General features: G+C 44.4%; 1 protein-coding gene across 1 annotated transcript in view; it reads right to left on the reverse strand.

The window, feature by feature from the left end:
• Nucleotides 1–19,044, reverse strand: part of TMEM132C (transmembrane protein 132C) — a 449,116-nt gene that overhangs the window by 71,626 nt on the left and 358,446 nt on the right. The window contains exon 4 of the mRNA XM_070769360.1: nucleotides 17,845–18,028. Within this exon, the coding sequence (XP_070625461.1) occupies nucleotides 17,845–18,028 (184 nt within the window). The remainder of the gene's footprint in view (nucleotides 1–17,844; nucleotides 18,029–19,044) is intronic.

The following is a 19,044-nucleotide window of genomic DNA, read 5'->3' on the forward strand; positions in this document are numbered from 1 at the left end:
ACTTAATCTGCCATGGCTGCTCAGAAGTTCTCTTTATATTCAGAAACAGAACTACAAGTTGCCGAGGGCTCTTAGGATGATATGCTGCAGTCCTGAGGGGTTATAACTTCACTGCAGGCTGCTTTTAGTTAATGGAGATCAGTTTCAGGGGTTCCTATGTCACCTGGTGGCAGGTGGCCCCTCAAAGGGAAAGTGAGAATGCTCCCGGTATGTTTTGGAAGGCAAAGGGAACACTTTTCAATAAAAATAAATGAATGTGCTGATTTTGACCTTTTTAAACTCTGTGACAACATCTAGATGGAGACAAAAAAAATCTCGTTTCATCTAGGAGCTCTTATATTAATTTATAAAGTAAAATACCAAGATTAATTCTCATTCAAATCTGCACCCACCTAAGGTTCTTGAAAATGAAATTCCATTAACAATTCCTTTCATTTTTACTTTCAAGAATTTTTTAGTATGCAGGGACTCCGGCTTCAGTGATTCTGTACTTGAGCACAACAGGGATTCTGTAAGCATTCGGAAAACTGTTTTTTTTTTTCCTTTCCATTACAGGACACAATGCAGTATTTTAGAAAGTTTGTTATTTAGAGCCTCTTAACATTATGCGAACAGGTATCTGAGATACTATTCACATTTGTAAGTGAATTTTAGGTCTGATGACAGTGAGTGATTTAAAATTCCTGCTCAGAGTAACTGGATCATTTATCCCTTTTTTGTGGGTGATAGATACACCCACCCAACCCAGTATTTATTAGCAAGAGTGAAGAGAGTTTCTGTAGCTACGACCACCTGACAGTAAGGGTTGGGAAAAGGAATTACATACTGCTCACATACTAGTTTTCTGATAAATCCTCCCTTCCCAAGGCCTCTTTGGGAGGAGAGGAAGTAAAAGGCATATCTAGAACCTCGAGCCACAAATGACTGTCACTTTAGACTCAGGCACAGGCAAGGCAGAAATCGGTCTCTAGTCTGGTGCTAAAACCTAAAATGAGGGTGAAAGGGAAACTGACAAAAGAATGAACAATAGATAGAACTGAACCCTTTTCCCTGTAACTAAGAACAGTGAGTTTTACTTGGTCTGCAGATAGGTTCAGGCAGGGCTGCCAAGCACAGCTGGGCAATTTGTGCACTGCACAAGGGCTCCACATTCACATTGCAGATATGGTCGATTTTCTGACAGAGGGAAGTCGAGTGTCCTATGGAAGGGCACCTCTTTCTGATTTGCATGAAGACTCTACCTAGAACAACATGAATTAGGAAGAGAGGCATACATGTATTTTTATAGCCATGTCTGCTAAGACAGAGAAGACTGGTTTCTAAATCCACCCTCTTTCCTTTGTGATTTCATTAATGAAGGGCGTGTTGATTCATAGAGCATGTCAGCAGCAACCTTGATTATTTAGTTCTGTCATTATGCTTAAAGTCTAGAACATTCACCTGACATATTGTGAACATTCAATGAATGTTTGTTCCATGAATGAACCAATAGGTCATTCTGTATATGAAGCCATGATAACTTGACATCTGCCCTTGGCTGTTTTCCCATTGCCTTGAGAATATTAATCATTAATCATGAATTTTTCCGGAGGAAAGGTCATGTGAAGAGGTTTCTTGTTGGAAAGGTAAATAATGAATAAAGGTACTGATGAATTTATTTTCAGGGCAGCAGTGGAGAAACAGACTTAGAAAACAGACCTATGGACACAGAGGGAGGGGAAGAGGGAGAGGGTAAGATGTATGGAGAGAGTAGTATGGAAATTTACAATACCATGTGTAAAATAGACAGCCAATGGGACTTTGCAGTATGACTCCGGGAACTTAAACAGGGGCTCTATGACAATCTAGAAGGGTGGGATGGGGAGGGAGATGGGACAGAGGTTCGGGAGGGAGGGGACATGGGTGTATTTATGGCTGATTCTTATTGATGTACGACAGAAAACCACAAAATTCTGTAAAGCAATTATCCTTCAATTAAAAAAAATAAAGTGGCAAAAAATAAAATATGTAAAATGATTTACATTTAAGGTAAAAAAAAAAAGTCTCTGTTCACACGTAATTTACACATTTGTACAGAACTATTTGGTCAAGAAGATAAAATCTGGAATTTAACTCTACCTAAACACCTCCTTTTATTACTAGTACCCATTTCTCCCAGCCCAGGTCAGGGGTTCTCACACATTTTGGTCTTTGGGTCCTTTTATTTACAGTCTTAAAAATTATTGGGGACCCGTCATGTACAGATGTGAGAGTTGGGCCACAAAGAATTGATGCTTTTGAATTGTGGTATTGGAGAAGACTCGAGAGTCCCTTGGATTGCAAGGAGATCAAACCATTAATCCTAAAAGAAATCACTCTAAATATTCATTGGAAGGATGGATAATGAAGCTGAAGCTCCTATACATTGGTCACCTGATGTGAAGATCTGATTTATTGGAAAAGATCCTGATGCTGGGAAAGATTGAAGGCAAAAGGAGAAGTGGGAGGTAGAGGATGAGATGGTTAGATAGTACCACTGACTCAATGGACATGAATCTGAGCAAACGCCAAGAGGGTGAAGGACGGGGGAGCCTGATGTGCTGAAGTCTATGGGATCTCAAAGAGCTGAATGCAACTTAGCAACTGAATAACAACAAAAAGAGCTGTTGCCTATGTAGGTTATGCTGATCAATATTTATTGTATTAGAAATTAAAGTGGAGAGTTCTGAAAGCTCAAGATGACAAAAGCACACATCTCCTAAGCTGTTAGAAGGACGACATCATCTTTCTGGACAAAAGTCTAATTCATTTCAATTTGCTTCCCAATGTTCACTGTAGCACTGTTCACAATAGCCAAGATGTGGAAGCACCTAAATGGCCATCCATCGACAGATGAATGGATTAAGAAGATGTGGTGCATGTATACAATGGAATATTACTCAGCCATACAAAAGAATGAAACAATGTCAACTGCAGAAACACGGATAGACCTAGAGATTATCACGCTAAATAAAAATAAGTCAGGCAGAGAAAGACAAATATCATGTGATATCCCTTAAGTGTGACACATGTGAACTTATCTATGAAACAGAAACAGACCCACACACATAGTGTGAGTAAGGGGCAGTAAGAGTAAGGGGAGTTGGGGAAGGAAGGACTGGGAATTTGGAATTAGCAGATGCAAACTATTACATATGGAATGGATAAACAAGGTCCTGCTGTATAGCACAGGGTACTGGATTAAATCCTAAGATAAACCATAATGGAAAAGGATATTAAAAAAAGCATATATATGTGTATAACTGAGTCTCTCTTCTATACAGCAGAAATGAACACAATGCTGCAAATCAACTATATGTCAATAAAAACTCAGCAATAAAAAACTCAAAGACGAGAAAGGAGGATATCATTCTATACCTCTGCACAAAGACAGAAAGAGAGTGGATAAAGCAAATCACATCATCACAACTTGGAGAGCCAGTCTTTCCAAAGAGCCCCCAGTAATCTTTGCCTCCAGGTAGTCAGACCCTTGTGTATTCCTCTCACACACTGAGTCAGTGATGGTTGATGTAATCAATAGAATACAGACAATCAATGGTGTGTGTCTGCTGAGTCTTTTATAAAAGGCTTTGCAGTTTCCACCTTGGTCTCTGAGGAAAGCCAGCCGTCTCCTGTTGAGACCTAATTCATCAGTCGTGGGAATGAGGCACTTTGGAGGTGGGTCCTCCAACCCCACTCAAGCCTTCAGATGATGCAGCTCCAGCCGATACTTGGACAGCAAACTCATGAAAGACCTTGAGATGGAGAGTTGGTCCAGCAGAGATGGTCCTGAACTCCTGGCCCCTTCTTATTTTAAGCCATTGTATCTTGGGATAATTTGTTATATATCAATTCGTGCTAAGTCACTTCAGTCGTGTCTGACTTTTTGCAACCTTATGGACTATAGCCTGCCAGACTCCTCTGTCCACAGGAATCTCTAGGGAAGAATATTGGCGTGGTTGCCATTTCCTTCTCCATGTTATACATCAATAGATAGCTATTATAATATAGTCAGACTGACTGAGCAACTGAACTGAACTGATAGTATTATTATGAAAATAGTTTTCATCTCAGACTCCATGAAGGGGTCTCAGGGGCCACCCCACTCAAGGATTTCCATTCCACACTCTGCCAACTGATGAACAAGGGCATGCAGAACTTAAGGAGAAGTATTTCACAAAGATCCAAGGAGAAGCATTTGATGGATAAAAGGAATGAAATGCAACAAGACTAAGTGTGGAAGGGATGTCCTTATCAACTAGCTCCTCAATGCTGCACACACACCTGAAGTGTAGAGAAAGGAGCTTGTCACGCTCTGGAGTGCTCCTCTGACTCTATTACCTGCTCATTTTCATAGTTTTGGAGAGAATAAACAACAAAAGAAACCCTCTTGTTCTTCCACTCATACAGTAATTAAGGGCATGGTCCCACCAGATGTATCAGGGCAGGAATGTGCATAAAATTAATGAACTTGGAGTATGTACTCGAAGCAAAAAAAGAACATTAATAGACTGTATGGATTAACAAATAACAGGAATTTGCACTTCGGTAGTAAATAAGCCATTTTACTATAAATGCGGTGGAGCTAATTAATGAAATTTCTGTTACAATCGCTACTCCTTAATAATAATGGCTGGCATTTATATAGCATTTAATACGTGCCAGGTACTCTTCTGGGTTTTCCCCAGTACCTCAGCTGGTAAAGAAGCCATCTGCTGATGCAGGGGATGCAAGAGATACAGGTTCAATCCCTGGGTCAGAAAGATCCCCTGGAGAAGGAAATGGAAACCTGCTCCAGTACTCTTGCTTGTGAAATCCCACGGACAGAGAAGCCTGGCGGGCTACAGTCCATGGGTTTGCCCACAAAGAGTCAGACATGACTGAGCATGGATGAAGACAAAGAGAAGAAAGCACTCTTCTGAGGATTTCCTATGTATCATCTGATGTAATCCTCATGACAACCCTGTGAGGTAGGGACTGTCATTATCTCCATTTCACGGGTGAGGAAACACACAGATAGAGGGTAAGGTGACTTGCCCATGATCACACAGCTTGAAAAGTAGTGGAGCTGGGATTGGAGGCCAGGCATTTGCCACAGTCTAGGAGGTTAGCCTTATCCTCTATTCTGTCTTCATAACGCTAGGCAAGAGGTGAGCCAGGCAGAATGCAGGCTGAGAGGATCAAAGCTCTATGAAAGGCTGTGAAAGTTGATGTGTAGCCCAGGTTGGGGCTCACCCTTTTCCTGAGTGCTCATTCCATGGAGAGTCATGACTCACAAACCAAGGCAGCAGTAAGCTCAGCCCTGCCTGCGGTGTCTGTGAAGCACTGTAATTGGTATCTCTTGGGCTTTGTCTGCTAAGCCCCCTGATCCATCCTTCCCCCATTCCCCTCCAATTATTTGTAGTTCTTTTTGGACCCGGCCTTATTCTGAGGCACACACATTGTGCTCGGTCAGTCATAATCAGTGTGACCTGAGATAAGATCTGAGACTTCCATTGGAACTCTTGGGGGAAAGGCAGCCTTTCTCCTAGGGATGCTAAATTACTTGAATGGAAGTCTGCAGTAACCTTTGGGAAATCCTGCCTGAAAAGGAAAGTCTGCAGACAGAAAAGCAGAACTTGGAAAAAAAGACAAATGATAGGAAATGTTGCTTGAGCGCCTGGATCCAACTGTGCCTGAAGCCCTTGGACAATGGAGTTAACTCTCCTTTTAGGTTAAGCCAGTGCAGCTTCTTTCTTGACATCTGCTCCAAAACTGTGCTGATAAAGCACAAGGAATTCAAAGATCGTTCATCATGCCTTTTCAAGTTTAACAGATCAGATCATATACAATACGGAAAAAAATGTAGCCCCATTACTGAACAGTCCCATAGGAGCTACACTGAGCGCTGAACAGAGGAAGAATGATGGAAAGGTCTGGACTCACAGCAGGACAGAATCTGGACCTACCTTTCCCATCCAGTCATCTTCATCACCATCCCCTGTATCACTGCTCCATCTGATAAAGGGCCCACTGGCCACATGTGGCTATTTACATTACAATGAATTACACTTAGGTCAAGTTAAAAATTCAATTCCTCTGTGACTCTAGCCAATTGGAAGTGCTCGAGGACTCCATGTAGCTGGTGGTACAGATATGGAACAAAGTTTCACAGGACAATACTGCTTTATAAGCTTCTAAATATGTCTCTTTCCTCCCCAGATTGTAACTGAAATTAATAATGAGTAGCATATGCAGAAGGTATATATATTTTTGAGTGGTGCTCAGTTGCTTCAGTCATGTCTGACTCTTTGTGACCCTGTGGATTATAGCCCACCAGGCTCCTCTGTCCATAATCTCCAGGAAAGAATACTGGAGTGGGTTGCCATGCCCTCCTCCAGGGGGTCTTCCTGACCCAGGGATCAAACCTGCATCTTTTGTGTGTCCTGAATTGCAGGTAGATTCTTTACCCACTGAGCCACTTGGGAAGCCCTTTATTCAGAACTCATTAATTCAATGGAGGTATTTACTGAATATCTCTAGGTGCTGAGAAATGTTCTAGAAATGGAGGACACAGCCATGAACAAGTCCAAGGACTTACCCGCATGGAGATGACCGGCCAGAGGGGAGATGGGCCTCTGACAGTCAATAAGTACACACAGAACATCGTGGTGGGGAGAGATGGGTGTTGCAAAGGGAAAACCAAGCATCAGAAGCCCTGATCCAGGGCAGTGGTCCTTGGAGCAGCAGCATCAGTGTCACCAGGAAATGGTCAGAAATGCAAATTCTTGGGATCTACCCACAACCTCCAGACTCTGCAGTGGGGCTGGCCATCCATGTTTTAATAAGGCCCCCAGGTGATGTCTACCATTCTCAGGTTTGAGAACCATGGAAATAGCACAATCCACACTCCTTTCTCAGTTTGCATTTATTTTATTTTTGGCTATGTAAACATATGCGATCTCAGTTTACCAACCAGAAATCAAACGCACACCTGGCTGCAGTAGAAAGTGGAGTCTTAACCACTGGACCGCCAGGGAAGTCCCCACAACTTGATTTTAAAGTCTTCAAATTTATGAACTAAAGCTGAACAAAAGACTCTGAGCAGCCATTGAACTTTCTCCCCATTTGAAAAAAATCAGTGGACGACACTATAAAGCGGGTCTAAATACGTAGTCTATTTGTAAAGGGGATTGAAACGGCTCCGGAGAATTCATTACTTCCATTAGAGACACATCTTCTCTGCTTTCCCTCCAAAATATTCCTTTTTCCCTCTTGTGTGACAATTACTGCAAATGAACTGTAAATTCATTCCTAGATGAGTGCTCTAACCTGTTGCAAGGGCTGACATAATTATGAGGCTGTAGAAGAAGGGCTGACAGTTATTGAATGCTCGCCTTGGCATCAGTAACCTGCACTCAGCAAACAATGAGAATCATACATCTTTCTTTTGGCTGGAGAAATTTAGGCAATAAGTATTTTGGAGTGGTGTCCTTTTGGAAGGGGTAGCGCCAGGCGCTGATGAAAGAGACAGGAGTCCTTAACTTCCAGGAGCTTACACTTAAGTGGGGAAAACAGATGCAGTGGGTCATTCATTCATTCATTCAACAGTTCCTTATCAAGCATCTACTGGGTGCAAGGCATTGCTCTCAATGCTGTTGACAGAGTGGTCTTTGCCCTTCTGGAACTGACATGCCAGCGGGGAAAATCAGACAATGAACAGGTAAATAAATACGCGATTTTCTGTCTTGCTATGGAAGACAATCAAGATACTCAGAAGGGAAAGAGTGATCGGACTGTGAGAAGAGGAAATCACTAAAATAAGTCTGAGAAGATTTAATCAGGGTCCTGTATAATGCGGGGGAAAGATGCAGTACAGAATCTGGAGGGAAGCTCCAGACACAGGAAACAGCAGGTGGAAAGGCCCTGGGGCTGGAATGCAGTGCAAGGGGAGGTGGTCTCTTCGTTTATTCAGTTTTAAAAGTTTATTCTTTTTGATGTAGACCATTTAAAAGTCTTTATTGAATTTGTTATAATACTGCTTCTGTATTATGTTTTGCGTTTTTTTGACCGCAAGGCATGTGGGATCTTGGATCCCAAACCAGAGATTGAATCCATGCCCCTTGCATTGGAAGGTTGAATCCTAACCACTGGATTGCCAAGGAAGTCCTGAGAAAGGTCTGTAGATCAGAGAGAAGCTGTGGGCTAGACATTCAGGGCTGCCTTGGTCCTGGTGAGGTTCACTGTATTTCTTTCTTTCTTTTTGTTAAGTGCAATAGGAGTTATCAGAAGAGTGACTGCCCAGAGGAGAGACATCTAGTCAGGTTCTCAGTGAGAGGAATGAGCTGTCGGGAGTCAGGACAGAGGCAGGGAGATGGCGGTGGCCTGGATGAGGCTGGTGGCTGTAAGGCAGGGGACTCGGCTGCCTCGAGACCAGTTTGAGAGAAACACAGCACAGATGGTTGGGTACCACATCAGAGTGTGCCACATCAGAGGGGTTAGGGGAGCCAGCAGGGAGGGAGTAGAATTCTGTGCCCACAATTCATTATCTCTGTTGTAGCATCTCGTTGGCCACCAGGAGTCTTTAAGATGCAGGCTGCTATCCTGTTCAGTAGTTTCCAGGCCACTCTCACCTTCCTTCCTGTGGAACTGACCAGGACCCAGCACCCTCTGGATGTGGAGCTCTGCCTCCTCGGATGCTGGGTGCTGGGACTGAGCAGACGCATGGTGCTGCAGGGGTGCGTCTGCACCGCAGAACTCGTCGTCTTAGATGAGAGGCAACCAGAGGAAACAAGGAACCCAGGCACGCAGGGGGCTTTCAAAGTGGACATTGCAGGATAATCCCTGGGATGCTCTACACGGGACTGTTCTTTGCTGTTTTCCCAGCTTGACACACAGTCGGTTCACAGCCAATATTTAATGGAAGATGGAATGAAAGGGGGCTTCCCTGATGGCTCAGTGGTAAAGAATCCACCTGCTGATGCAGGAGATGCAGGTTCAATCCCTGGGTTGGAAAGATCCTCTGGAAGAGGAAATAGCAACTCACTCCAATATTCATGCCTGGAAAATTTAATGGACAGAGGAGCCTGGTGGGCTAGAATCCATGGGGTCGCAATGAGTGAGATATGACTGAACGCCCGAGCATGCATGCATGGAATGAATGGACAGTAAGGGACTCTAGGCCAAAACGAAATAGGGACAAAATCCTAGCTGTCACTGAGCCAATATTCCAGATCGAGGTGGGGACTGGGGGAGGCAGGGTTTATGTTATGATGAATACAGAAACAAAACGTAAGAAAGACAGTGTCGGGGATGATTGAAGAGGAATTCCATCAGATATGAAGAGACTAAGACATGGGAACATGATAGTATGAGGTGTCAGGGGGCAGCTCTTGATGTTATGGGGGGAGGGGGACCCTCTCAGGATGAAGTCGGGGCTGAGTCTGCAGGAACCAGGCATGCAGGGATGGAGGAGCCTTTTGGCAGGGGATTGAGGGCTCAGCAAGGGCAAAGATGCTGAGTGGGGATGCACCCAGCAGCATCTAAAACCTTACCTGGGGATTTCCCTGGTGGTCCAGTGGCTAACTCTACGCTCCCAATGCAGGGGGCCCAGGTTCCAGCCCTGCTCGGGGGACGAGATCCCACAGGCCATAACTAAAAGATCTTGAATGCCTTAATTAAGACCTGGTGCAGCCAAATAAATAAATCTTTAAAAAAAATAAACAATAAAACCATGCCTGGCACACAGTAGGCACTTAATAAGGAGATGGTGGTGCATCCTTCTCCCTGCAGGTGGGGGTGATGGAGAAGTTGGGGTGAAGGTTTAATTCTCTGCGGCAGTAGCTTCTAGCCATCTCTGTGTCATGGGCATCTCTCACTGGCTGGTGAAGCCTAAGAATCCTTCTCAGGATAAAGTCTTTGTAATTTGAAAGGATACCTGCACCCGAATGCTCACTGTAGCACCTTTCACAATAGCCAGGACATGCTGCTGCTGCTAAGTCGCTTCAGTCATGTCCGACTCTGTGCGACCCCATAGACGGCAGTCCACCAGGCTCCCCTGTCCCTGGGATTCTCCAGGCAAAAACACTGGAGTGGGTTGCCATTTCCTTCTCCAATGCATGAAAGTGAAAAGTGAAAGTGAAGTCGCTCAGTCGTGTCCAACCCTCAGCGACCCCTGGACTGCAGCCTACCAGGCTCCTCTATCCATGGGATTTTCCAGGCGAGAGTAGTGGAGTGGGGGTGCCATTGCCTTCTCCAAGCCAGGACATGGAGACAACTTAAATTCCATCGACAGATGAATAGGTAAAGATGTGGTTCAGGTATACAGTTGAATATTACTCAGTCAGGAAAAAGAACAAAATAATATCATTTGCATTTGTCCAAGGTCACACAGTCATTCAGAGGAAGAGCTGGGACTTAGGCCAACATAGTTGGCTCTCAATTCCTAGATTGTTCTCTGCCGAGAGAAAATATTAAGTCAACGATAAACTCAGTGGTAGATGGACGTAGTAAAAATGAGAAGTTGGTGTGCTATGGTCTGGCAGTTAGTTGCATTGAGCTCTGGTTTTCTCTCCAGGGCTCTGCTCTTACGGTACAGGGGCTCTGACTGACATTCAGGGTAAGGAAGAAGACAGTGCTGGCCTGTGAGTCCCTCCAACTAATTTTCCTAGGTCAGCATCACTTTTCTCTCCATCTCTGTCTCTCATCCCCAGTGAAGTTATGTAATCTTTAAAATTAGAGCACAGCTTTTACTTTCTACATGCATAATGTAAGAAAATGAGGCAAAGTATAAACTTGGAAGAGACTAGATTGATTGTTCATTCCCAACCCTTCCTTTTACTGATGGGGAAACCCAAGATCAGATAATGATGATGAAAATATGAATGGCAATCATAATCATATTTTTGGAGCATTTTCTTTGTGGCAGGCAGTGAATAAGGTACCACGTATTGGATAATTAATCAGCAACCTTGAAACCATTGTCAAAACAGCTTCAGATGAGTCATAGATCAGCTTTTGAGACACAAATCTGCACTGGTGACTTGGAGGGAGGGATACTTTAAAATTGAATTCCAAAGTAAATCTCCAGCTGTGACAAGGAAACACTTCTTCTGCTCATATAGTTATTTTTCAACTGAGCAAACATTTTTCAATTGCCAAGAGCATCAAAGCCATCCTTAAAATACTCCGAGGGAATTAGAAATGTAAAATCTTCAAGTAGGAGAAGGAGCGTGGAGATCAAGGTGTTCGGGAAAATAAGAACACATTATTTTTTCATTGTCTTTTTAAAAATAATATTCTCCCATCCCCATCAAAGGAGATGTCTCTCGGTTCTCCGGAGTGAATGTTTGCCTTTGCCTTTCTCCAACACAGGATATTGCTAACACGCTTCCCCACAGATCTCAGAGCACAGTTAAGTCATCCATCACTTGTAGATTGACAAGGGGGACCAAGAGCATTTCTGCAAAGCCACAGGCTAGCAAATGCACATTCCATTCCCCCATTCTCTGAATTTAGCAATGGCAAAGGGTGTAGACAAGTAACTGTGTGATGCCACTGGGTGGAGAAGTCCAACCATGGTGTTCAGATTCCCCAGTGAGATACCTTAATCGCTCCCTCACAGACTGAGGATAATCGCTGGGTATCCTCTGGGAAGGAGAGTCTAGGGCATGTATCCCTAACCCTAACCTTCAGTATCCCTCAGCATCCTGGCTGAAAACAGATAGTCCACCCAATGGAGTAGAACTGGAGAGCGTGTGATGACAGAGCTGTGGGCAGGATCAAAGGAAACATCCAGGGATGGTGGAACACCCAGATGCCCATCCCAGCTGGGAGCCTGGGGTAAGTAGCCCAGTTACTGGTACCCAGAAAGAGGAGAATCAAACAGGACAGAGCTGTATGTGGAAAAGACCATGCTCCTGGTAGATGTGCAGCCAGAGGGAAGGGAGGGATTAGGGAAGACAGCAAGAGGGGAAGGGACAACGTTGCATTAGTGTTCCAGAGCTACCATAACAAAGTACCACAGACTGGGTGGCTTAAAACCACAGAAATTCTCCTAGGATTCTGCAGTCCAGAAGTGCAAAATCAGGGTGTCTGTAGGGCCAGCCTCCCTCTGAAGGCACTAGGAGAAAATCTTCCTTGCATCTGTTCTAGACTCTGTAGGCTGCTGGCAGTTTTCGCTTTCCTTGGTTTGTACATGCCTCCCACTGAGCTCTGTCACCTTCCTCAAATGGCCTTCCTCCCCTTGGTCTCCTCCAGATGTCCAAATCTAGCTCTCCTTGTAAGGACATCAGTCATTGGATTTTGGACCTCACTTTTCAAATAAAGAACAATTTTTTTTTTTTGCCATACCATGTGGCTTCAATGGAGAAGGCAATGGCACCCCACTCCAGTACTCTTGCCTGGAAAATCCCATGGACAGAGGAGCCTGGTAGGCTATAGTCCATGGGGTCGCCAAAGAGTCGGACTCGACAGGGCGACTTCACTTTCACTTTTCACTTTCATGCATTGGAGAAGGAAATGGCAACCCACTCCAGGGTTCTTGCCTGGAGAATCCCAGGAACGGGGGAGCCTGGTGGGAAGCCGTCTATGGGGTCACACAGAGTCGGACATGACTGAAGCGACTTAGCAGCAGTTAGCAGTGGCTTCAGTGGATCTTTGTTCCCTGACCAGGGATCAAACCTGGGACTCTGCATTGAAGAGCAATGAGTCCTAACCACTGGACCACCAGGAAATTCCCTTGGATTTCATTTTAGCTAAATCACAGGTGCAAAGATGCTACTTCTAAATAAGATGATATTCATAGACACAGCAGGGGATGGGGGTGAAAGGGGGTTAGGGCATCAACACCTCCCACTGGCTAAAAACCCCACCAGAAGCCAGAGGGCAAGGGAGGCTAGGGCTGTGGTCCATATGGGTCAGCACCCAGGGTCCAGAGGAGGGCAGAGCAGGGCAGAAGAGAGGGGCAGACCCTGCTATCTCTTTCCCCACAATTCTTTCCTGCTGCACTTTCCGCCCTGCAGCTCCAAGCATCTCTCAAACCTTAATGAATCTCTGTGACACCCTGGAGAGGTGAGGATTAAGATCATCACTTTGCAGGCCCGAGAACAAGTAGCAATTTCTCCTTTAAACAGCCCAAGTGATAGCCACTTTATTTTAAATTTGATTTTATGCAGAGAGATATGGGCACAATCCAGGAATTTTGAAAGCTTGATGGAAGAAAAAAACCTCCAAGTTCTCACCGTATTTCAGGGGTCAGGGAATATTTCATCCTAAGTTTGCAAAGGTAGAAAATGATAATCATTTGAAATTCTTAAAAATTCTCAGTAAATCTTGCCACTTCCCAGGAAATTCAATCCAGGATAAAGTCACCTGGGTCCTGGAACAAAGGGCCTCTTCTGACACCTGCCAAAATTAGGGGCTCCTGTTCTTGCTGGCATAAAATTTACCTTCATATGTTTGTAAAATTTACTTATTTATTTGTTTTTTGGCTGCACCATACAGCTTGTGGGATTTTAGTTTCCCGACCAGGGATTGAACCTGGGTCCAGGCAGTGAAAGCACCAAGCCCTAACCACTGGACCCCTGGGAAACTCCCCTGGCTTTGTATTTTTAAATAAACTGCAGGGAGAAGCTTTGCGATATGAACAGAACTGGGAAATGGTTACACGCCATCCCCTTGTCCGGCCTTATTCGTCCTCATGTATCTTCATATATCGCCATTCATCTTCTCATGACTGGTCTTAGTGCTTAAGAAATAGCTTCTTATTTGCCGTCTGTTGGCCCTCTCACCTACAACCCCCTCGAGTGCCAGTCCTCCGAGTGAAAGACCTGTCTGTTCACTGCTGACTCCTCAGGATGGACGACAATGTACACCCACAGTGTCTGCACATCGTAAGAGCTCAGGGTGAAGTCAAGTGGATTCTGCATCACTTTACCCTGAAAAGAGACCAGCATCTCCACATCTGTGCTGCCAGCTTGCAGAAACTGCCACATGGAGGTCTGCACCTGGCCTCTGCTCATAGGGTCTCAACTAGACACTTGAGTACTTTTTTCTTACATCAAAGAAGAATGGAAGCCCAAGAACTAAAGTTATGGCTCCAGCTCCCAGTCTGTGCTGGCCTCAGACTGCCCTGGACAGCCTTTGGTCCTGGTCTCCGCAGCCAGATCCCTGCCCCTCTCCTGCCCCAGCTGATGTTAGCGCTTTGGGCGGGGGGAACTGGAGGGATGGGAGATGCTCAAAGCCCATGGAACTGGACCCAGAAGCTTTCTTGCCCCTGCAGAAAGAGAGGATCACATCACTGAGTAAATGACAGTGGGGTGGACAAAAGAAGGCTTTGCAGGGCCAAGTTCTCGACTTAGGATGCTGCAAGGGGTGGGCAGTGTGATTCAGGGGGCTCCTTCCCAGAAGGATCAGTCTGCTAGAGAGTTGAGGGCCCTCTCCTCTGCTCCTTCCATCTCATTTATTCACAGGGAGTTAGAAGCTGTTGCTAAGTGAGGCAGAAGGTCACTGAGAATCTCATTAATAGACTCATGGCTTTTTTCCTGGGTTTAGGAAGGGGCTTGGGTGGCTCAGAGGTTAAAGCGTCTGCCCCCAATGCAGGAGACCCGGGTTCGATCCCTGGGTCGGGAAGGTCCCCTGGAGAAGCAAATGGTAACCCACTCCAGTATTCTTGCCTGGAGAATCCCATGGATGGAGAAGCCTGGTGGGCTACAGTCCACGGGGTTGCAAAGAGTCGGACATGACTAAGCAACTCCACCTTCACCTGGGAAGGCTTGATTCTAAGAGAACCTCCCCAAAGAGGCCCATTTCCCGTTTGGTAAACATCTATTTTGCCTTTCTGCAGTTTGCTTTTCTTTAAAATGAGCAACAATTGGGGGAATTCATTTATTTCAAAGACCAGCCCATTGCCTCACTGGCTGCTAAAGGGGACCTAAAGACTTGCCTCTTATTCAGTTTTTTTTTTTAATGTCTCATCTTCAGTCAAGTTGCAGTTTAATTTGCTACTTTCTTCCAAATAAAAATTTCTATTTCAGCTGCCTATTAATGTACTAAAGTTTATTCTAGAATAAACTTTGAAAACACAGAAAATAAGAGAATAGAAATTCCTCCAAACTGATGCTTTTATACTCTTCATGCTAATACAGTTCCTAATTGTCCACATCTCTTTGCAGAGTTGAGGTTAAATTGTACATTCGAGGGGAAGAAAAATGATGACATCACATGAGTTCAAATCTAGCCATCAGAACTCTGAACTCTACTCCACTGTGTGGTCAGCCTCCCTGTGGTCACTTGGATGCAGACAGTTTGAATTCTTTTACAGTTATTTGCAAATGATAGGATTCTGGGTGTGTGAGTCATCATTTCGTTTTACCTTAAAGGTATTACAAAATCACAATAACAACAATAATAATACTTCGCTTCAAAGAGGGGTTTCTTGTGGCCAAAATAATATCTCATATCCTAATAATGACTACTTTTCACAGTATCTGGATGTCTTATCTTTTTGAAATAGGATAAAAATTAGGCACTTATAGGCTATAATTTATGTTAACATAGGGCTGCAAATCTTCTCTCTAAAGGGCTAGATAGAAAACATGTTAGGGTTTGTGAGCCAAGAGGCAAAACTGAGTATATTAACAAACTACTTATATAACTGTTTAGAATGTATCTATTTGAAAATGAAAAAGTCTTTCCTAGCTTGCATGATGCACAAAACAGGCAGAAATTGAATTTAGCCCATGGGCTATAGATTGTTGAGGCCTTTTCTAGGACATGGAAAGTCAAGAGAAGTCTATGGTAGAGGATACCTCCTATGGGTATGTCTGTTGCTATGTCTGACTAGCATCCATTCCTCCTTTCAGTGGAATCAGATTTTCCCATCATGCCCCATGCCTACCAGTTCTTAGTCTGATTCCAAACATGCTCCAGGGGAAGGTGTTCCCTAGGCCAGGCCAATGAGAGCATCACATTTTGTTTGGCTTCCATGATTGGCTTCCCAGGTTGGATACATGATCCAAGCCAGCCAATCAGTTCCAATCAGAGCAGTCCTAAGAATTTGCTTGACTGGTTGGCAATGAGTTTTCACTCTTTTCCTGATGGATATGATACTGTGAATATATCAGCCTGGCACTACCAGGAGTCACCTTAGGGACAGAGTCTCCTGGACACTGATTCTAGCCAAGAAGAGCACAAAGCTGACACAGGACAAGGAGCACCTTCCATGTTGACATCATTTGCACACACACTCACACACACACTCCATACTTGATACTCAACCTGTGCTCCACTGACCAGAAGCACTGGCATAACTTAGGAGCTTTAACAAAATACCCAACCCAGACCTCCTAAATGAGAATTTGCATCTGAAGAGAATCGTCAAGTGACCTATATGCACGTTAACATCTGAGAAACACTTTTCTAGACTTTTAAAGTTACCTGAGCTGGTGAATTCATCATGCTTAAGCCAATTTGAGTTGGCTTTTCTGTCACATGTAACTCAAAGAATTCTAAATGATATATTTCTTAACCCAGTGTCAATAAAGCCTGCTCATTCCAATTTCTAATGCAATTATTCACTCAGTTGTGTCCCATTCTTTGAAACCACATGGACTGTAGCCTGTCAGGCTCCTCTGTCCATGGAATTCTCCAGGCAAGAATACTGGAGTGGATTGCCATTTACTTCTCCAGGGGATCTTCTCAACCCAGGGACAGGTCAAGGGTCTTACACATGGCAGGCAGATTCTTTACTGGCTGAGCCACCAAAGCTGAACAGAAATTAGTTTTTGAACATCCACACCAGACTCCATGTCCGTGAAAGTGAATTCTGGCAAAAACAGTTGGAGCTACACTTTAGAATACTTTCCCCATGCCTTTGAAATGCCATCATCTTTACATCTCCTAGAAGGGGGTCTTAACACTTGTGCACAAGCCTAGGAATGGCTCTTGAGAATAGTTTCAGGGCTTGGCAGACGTGGGTGAGTGATCCTTCTAGCCCCTTACCATTCTCTCTCTCCCTTCCTCATTTCCAGCTGTACAGGGAAGTTGGAAACAGGGATTTGAATGTACTGTATTTGTGCTGTGTTCTATTTGTGTCAATTATATGTTGATTTCTTGTGCAATGAGACAGAGACCAGGGTAGTCATCTAACTTTTCCTCTGCACCTATGTTTCCCAGACCTCTTGAAATCTGATGGGGCCATGGGGACTCCTTCTGCCCAAGGATGTGTGGGAAAGTGTCATTTGTAATCCGTTGGCCATTGCTTAAAAGAGCTTGCATGTGACTCAGACTGTTCCTCTATCTTTGCCTCCAAGAAGGCCATGTTGTTTCTGCCGTTTTAGCTGCAAGATGATGACATATCCATCAGCCTAGAGCCCAGAGGCACTGCCTGGAACAGAGCCCCCTATCATCTAAGCCATGTGGTATAAGCAAGACCAACCTAGGTTGCATGAGGAACCTAAGATTTGGGGGTGGTTTACACCAGCAGCAAACCACACTCATCCTAATAATGTAGTGGCTTAAAGCTTCCTTATAAAAGGGGAACAGAAATAAAAAGAACTGGTGTACAGTTCGAGAAGAAAAAGTAAGTAAATACTATATATCTGGCACAGGGGAATAGCAAATGTCATAAAATAGCAAATGTCATAAAGCCAGTATAAAATTAGCTGAAGTTGAGAAAGGCTGGATTAATGAAAAGTAGCGACTTCCAAGCGGGTAGGAAGACGGAAAACTTTGAATGCAAACATCCCATAAAACAATTGCAGCCAACATCCTGGGGAAGCTAAGAAGGACATCAAGGTGCAATCAGATAGCTGAATGCAGGTGCATCCATGCTCGCAAAAGTCTTACCATGGCCAAGGGCACGATGCCAACCAGGTCCTTCTGGCTGATGAAGATCTCTGACACTGCGATGTCCGTGGTCCCCCTCCGTGGGTATTCCACTTGCCAGGTGATGGGCTGGCTCCCTGAGAGGCTGCTGAAGCTGGCGATTTCAAAGTTCATCTGCACAACCTCATTGAATAAACTGCTGCTTCTGGAAGAGAGCAAAGGAAAAGAGCTTTAAGTTGACTTTGTTTGGTGGCAAAACCTTTCAATCCCTTGGCTTACTCCCTCACAATTATAACTAGAATACAAGGATAAAGCAAATGCTTTTCAGGCATAGCACCGGGGACTTGACACGGCTTCCCTGGTCATTCAGAATCTACCTGCAGTGCAGGAGACCAGAGTTCAAGCCCTGAGTCAGGAAGATCTCCTGGAGAAGGGAATGGCTAGTCACTGCAGTATTCTTGCCTGGGAATTTCCATGGTCAGAGGAACCTGGCAGGCTAAAGTCCATGTGGTTGCAAAGAGTTGGACACGACTGAGGGACTAACACTTTCACTTTTTTCTTTCATATGTATTTTTAGCAAGCTTGTCCCAGCAATTCTGCTGCTTCAGAAATGGCCGACAGTACAAAGATCTTAGTTTTCACATGACAAAATGAAGGCCTAAGTAGCATAAATCGCTCATCAACCACACAGCTAGTTAGAGGCAGAAAAAGCTGAATGTAGAATCTCCCATAGATTTAATTATTTTAGATCCATTACCTGGTTTCCATTGCTGTTGTTTTTGTTTTAGTCACTGTGTCTGACCCTTTTGTGACCCCATGGACTGTAGCCCACCAGGCTAAAGCCTAAACATTCATTATCTGGCCCTTTAGTCAAAAAGTTTACTCTTTCTGTGGGATTTCCCAGGCAACAGTATTGGAATGGGTTGCCATTTCCTTCTCCAGGAGTTCTTCCTGATCCAAAGATCAAATCCATGTTTCCTGCATTGGCAGGAGGATTCTTTACCACTGAGCCACCTACATGAATCTGAGCAAACTCTGGGAGATAGTGGAAGATAGAGGAGCCTGGCATGCTACAGTCCATGAGGTTGCCAAGAGTTGTACACGAGTTAGAGCAAGACTGAGCGAGAATCACGTCTTCCAATTCCCAGCTCTGTGCTCTCAAAAACATTCTGCTCTAATGCAGTTGGGAAGTTGAGTATGGAATTACAAGACACCAGGAGA

Source organism: Bos indicus, chromosome 17 (assembly GCF_029378745.1).
Source record: "Bos indicus isolate NIAB-ARS_2022 breed Sahiwal x Tharparkar chromosome 17, NIAB-ARS_B.indTharparkar_mat_pri_1.0, whole genome shotgun sequence".
NCBI lineage: Eukaryota > Metazoa > Chordata > Mammalia > Artiodactyla > Bovidae > Bos > Bos indicus.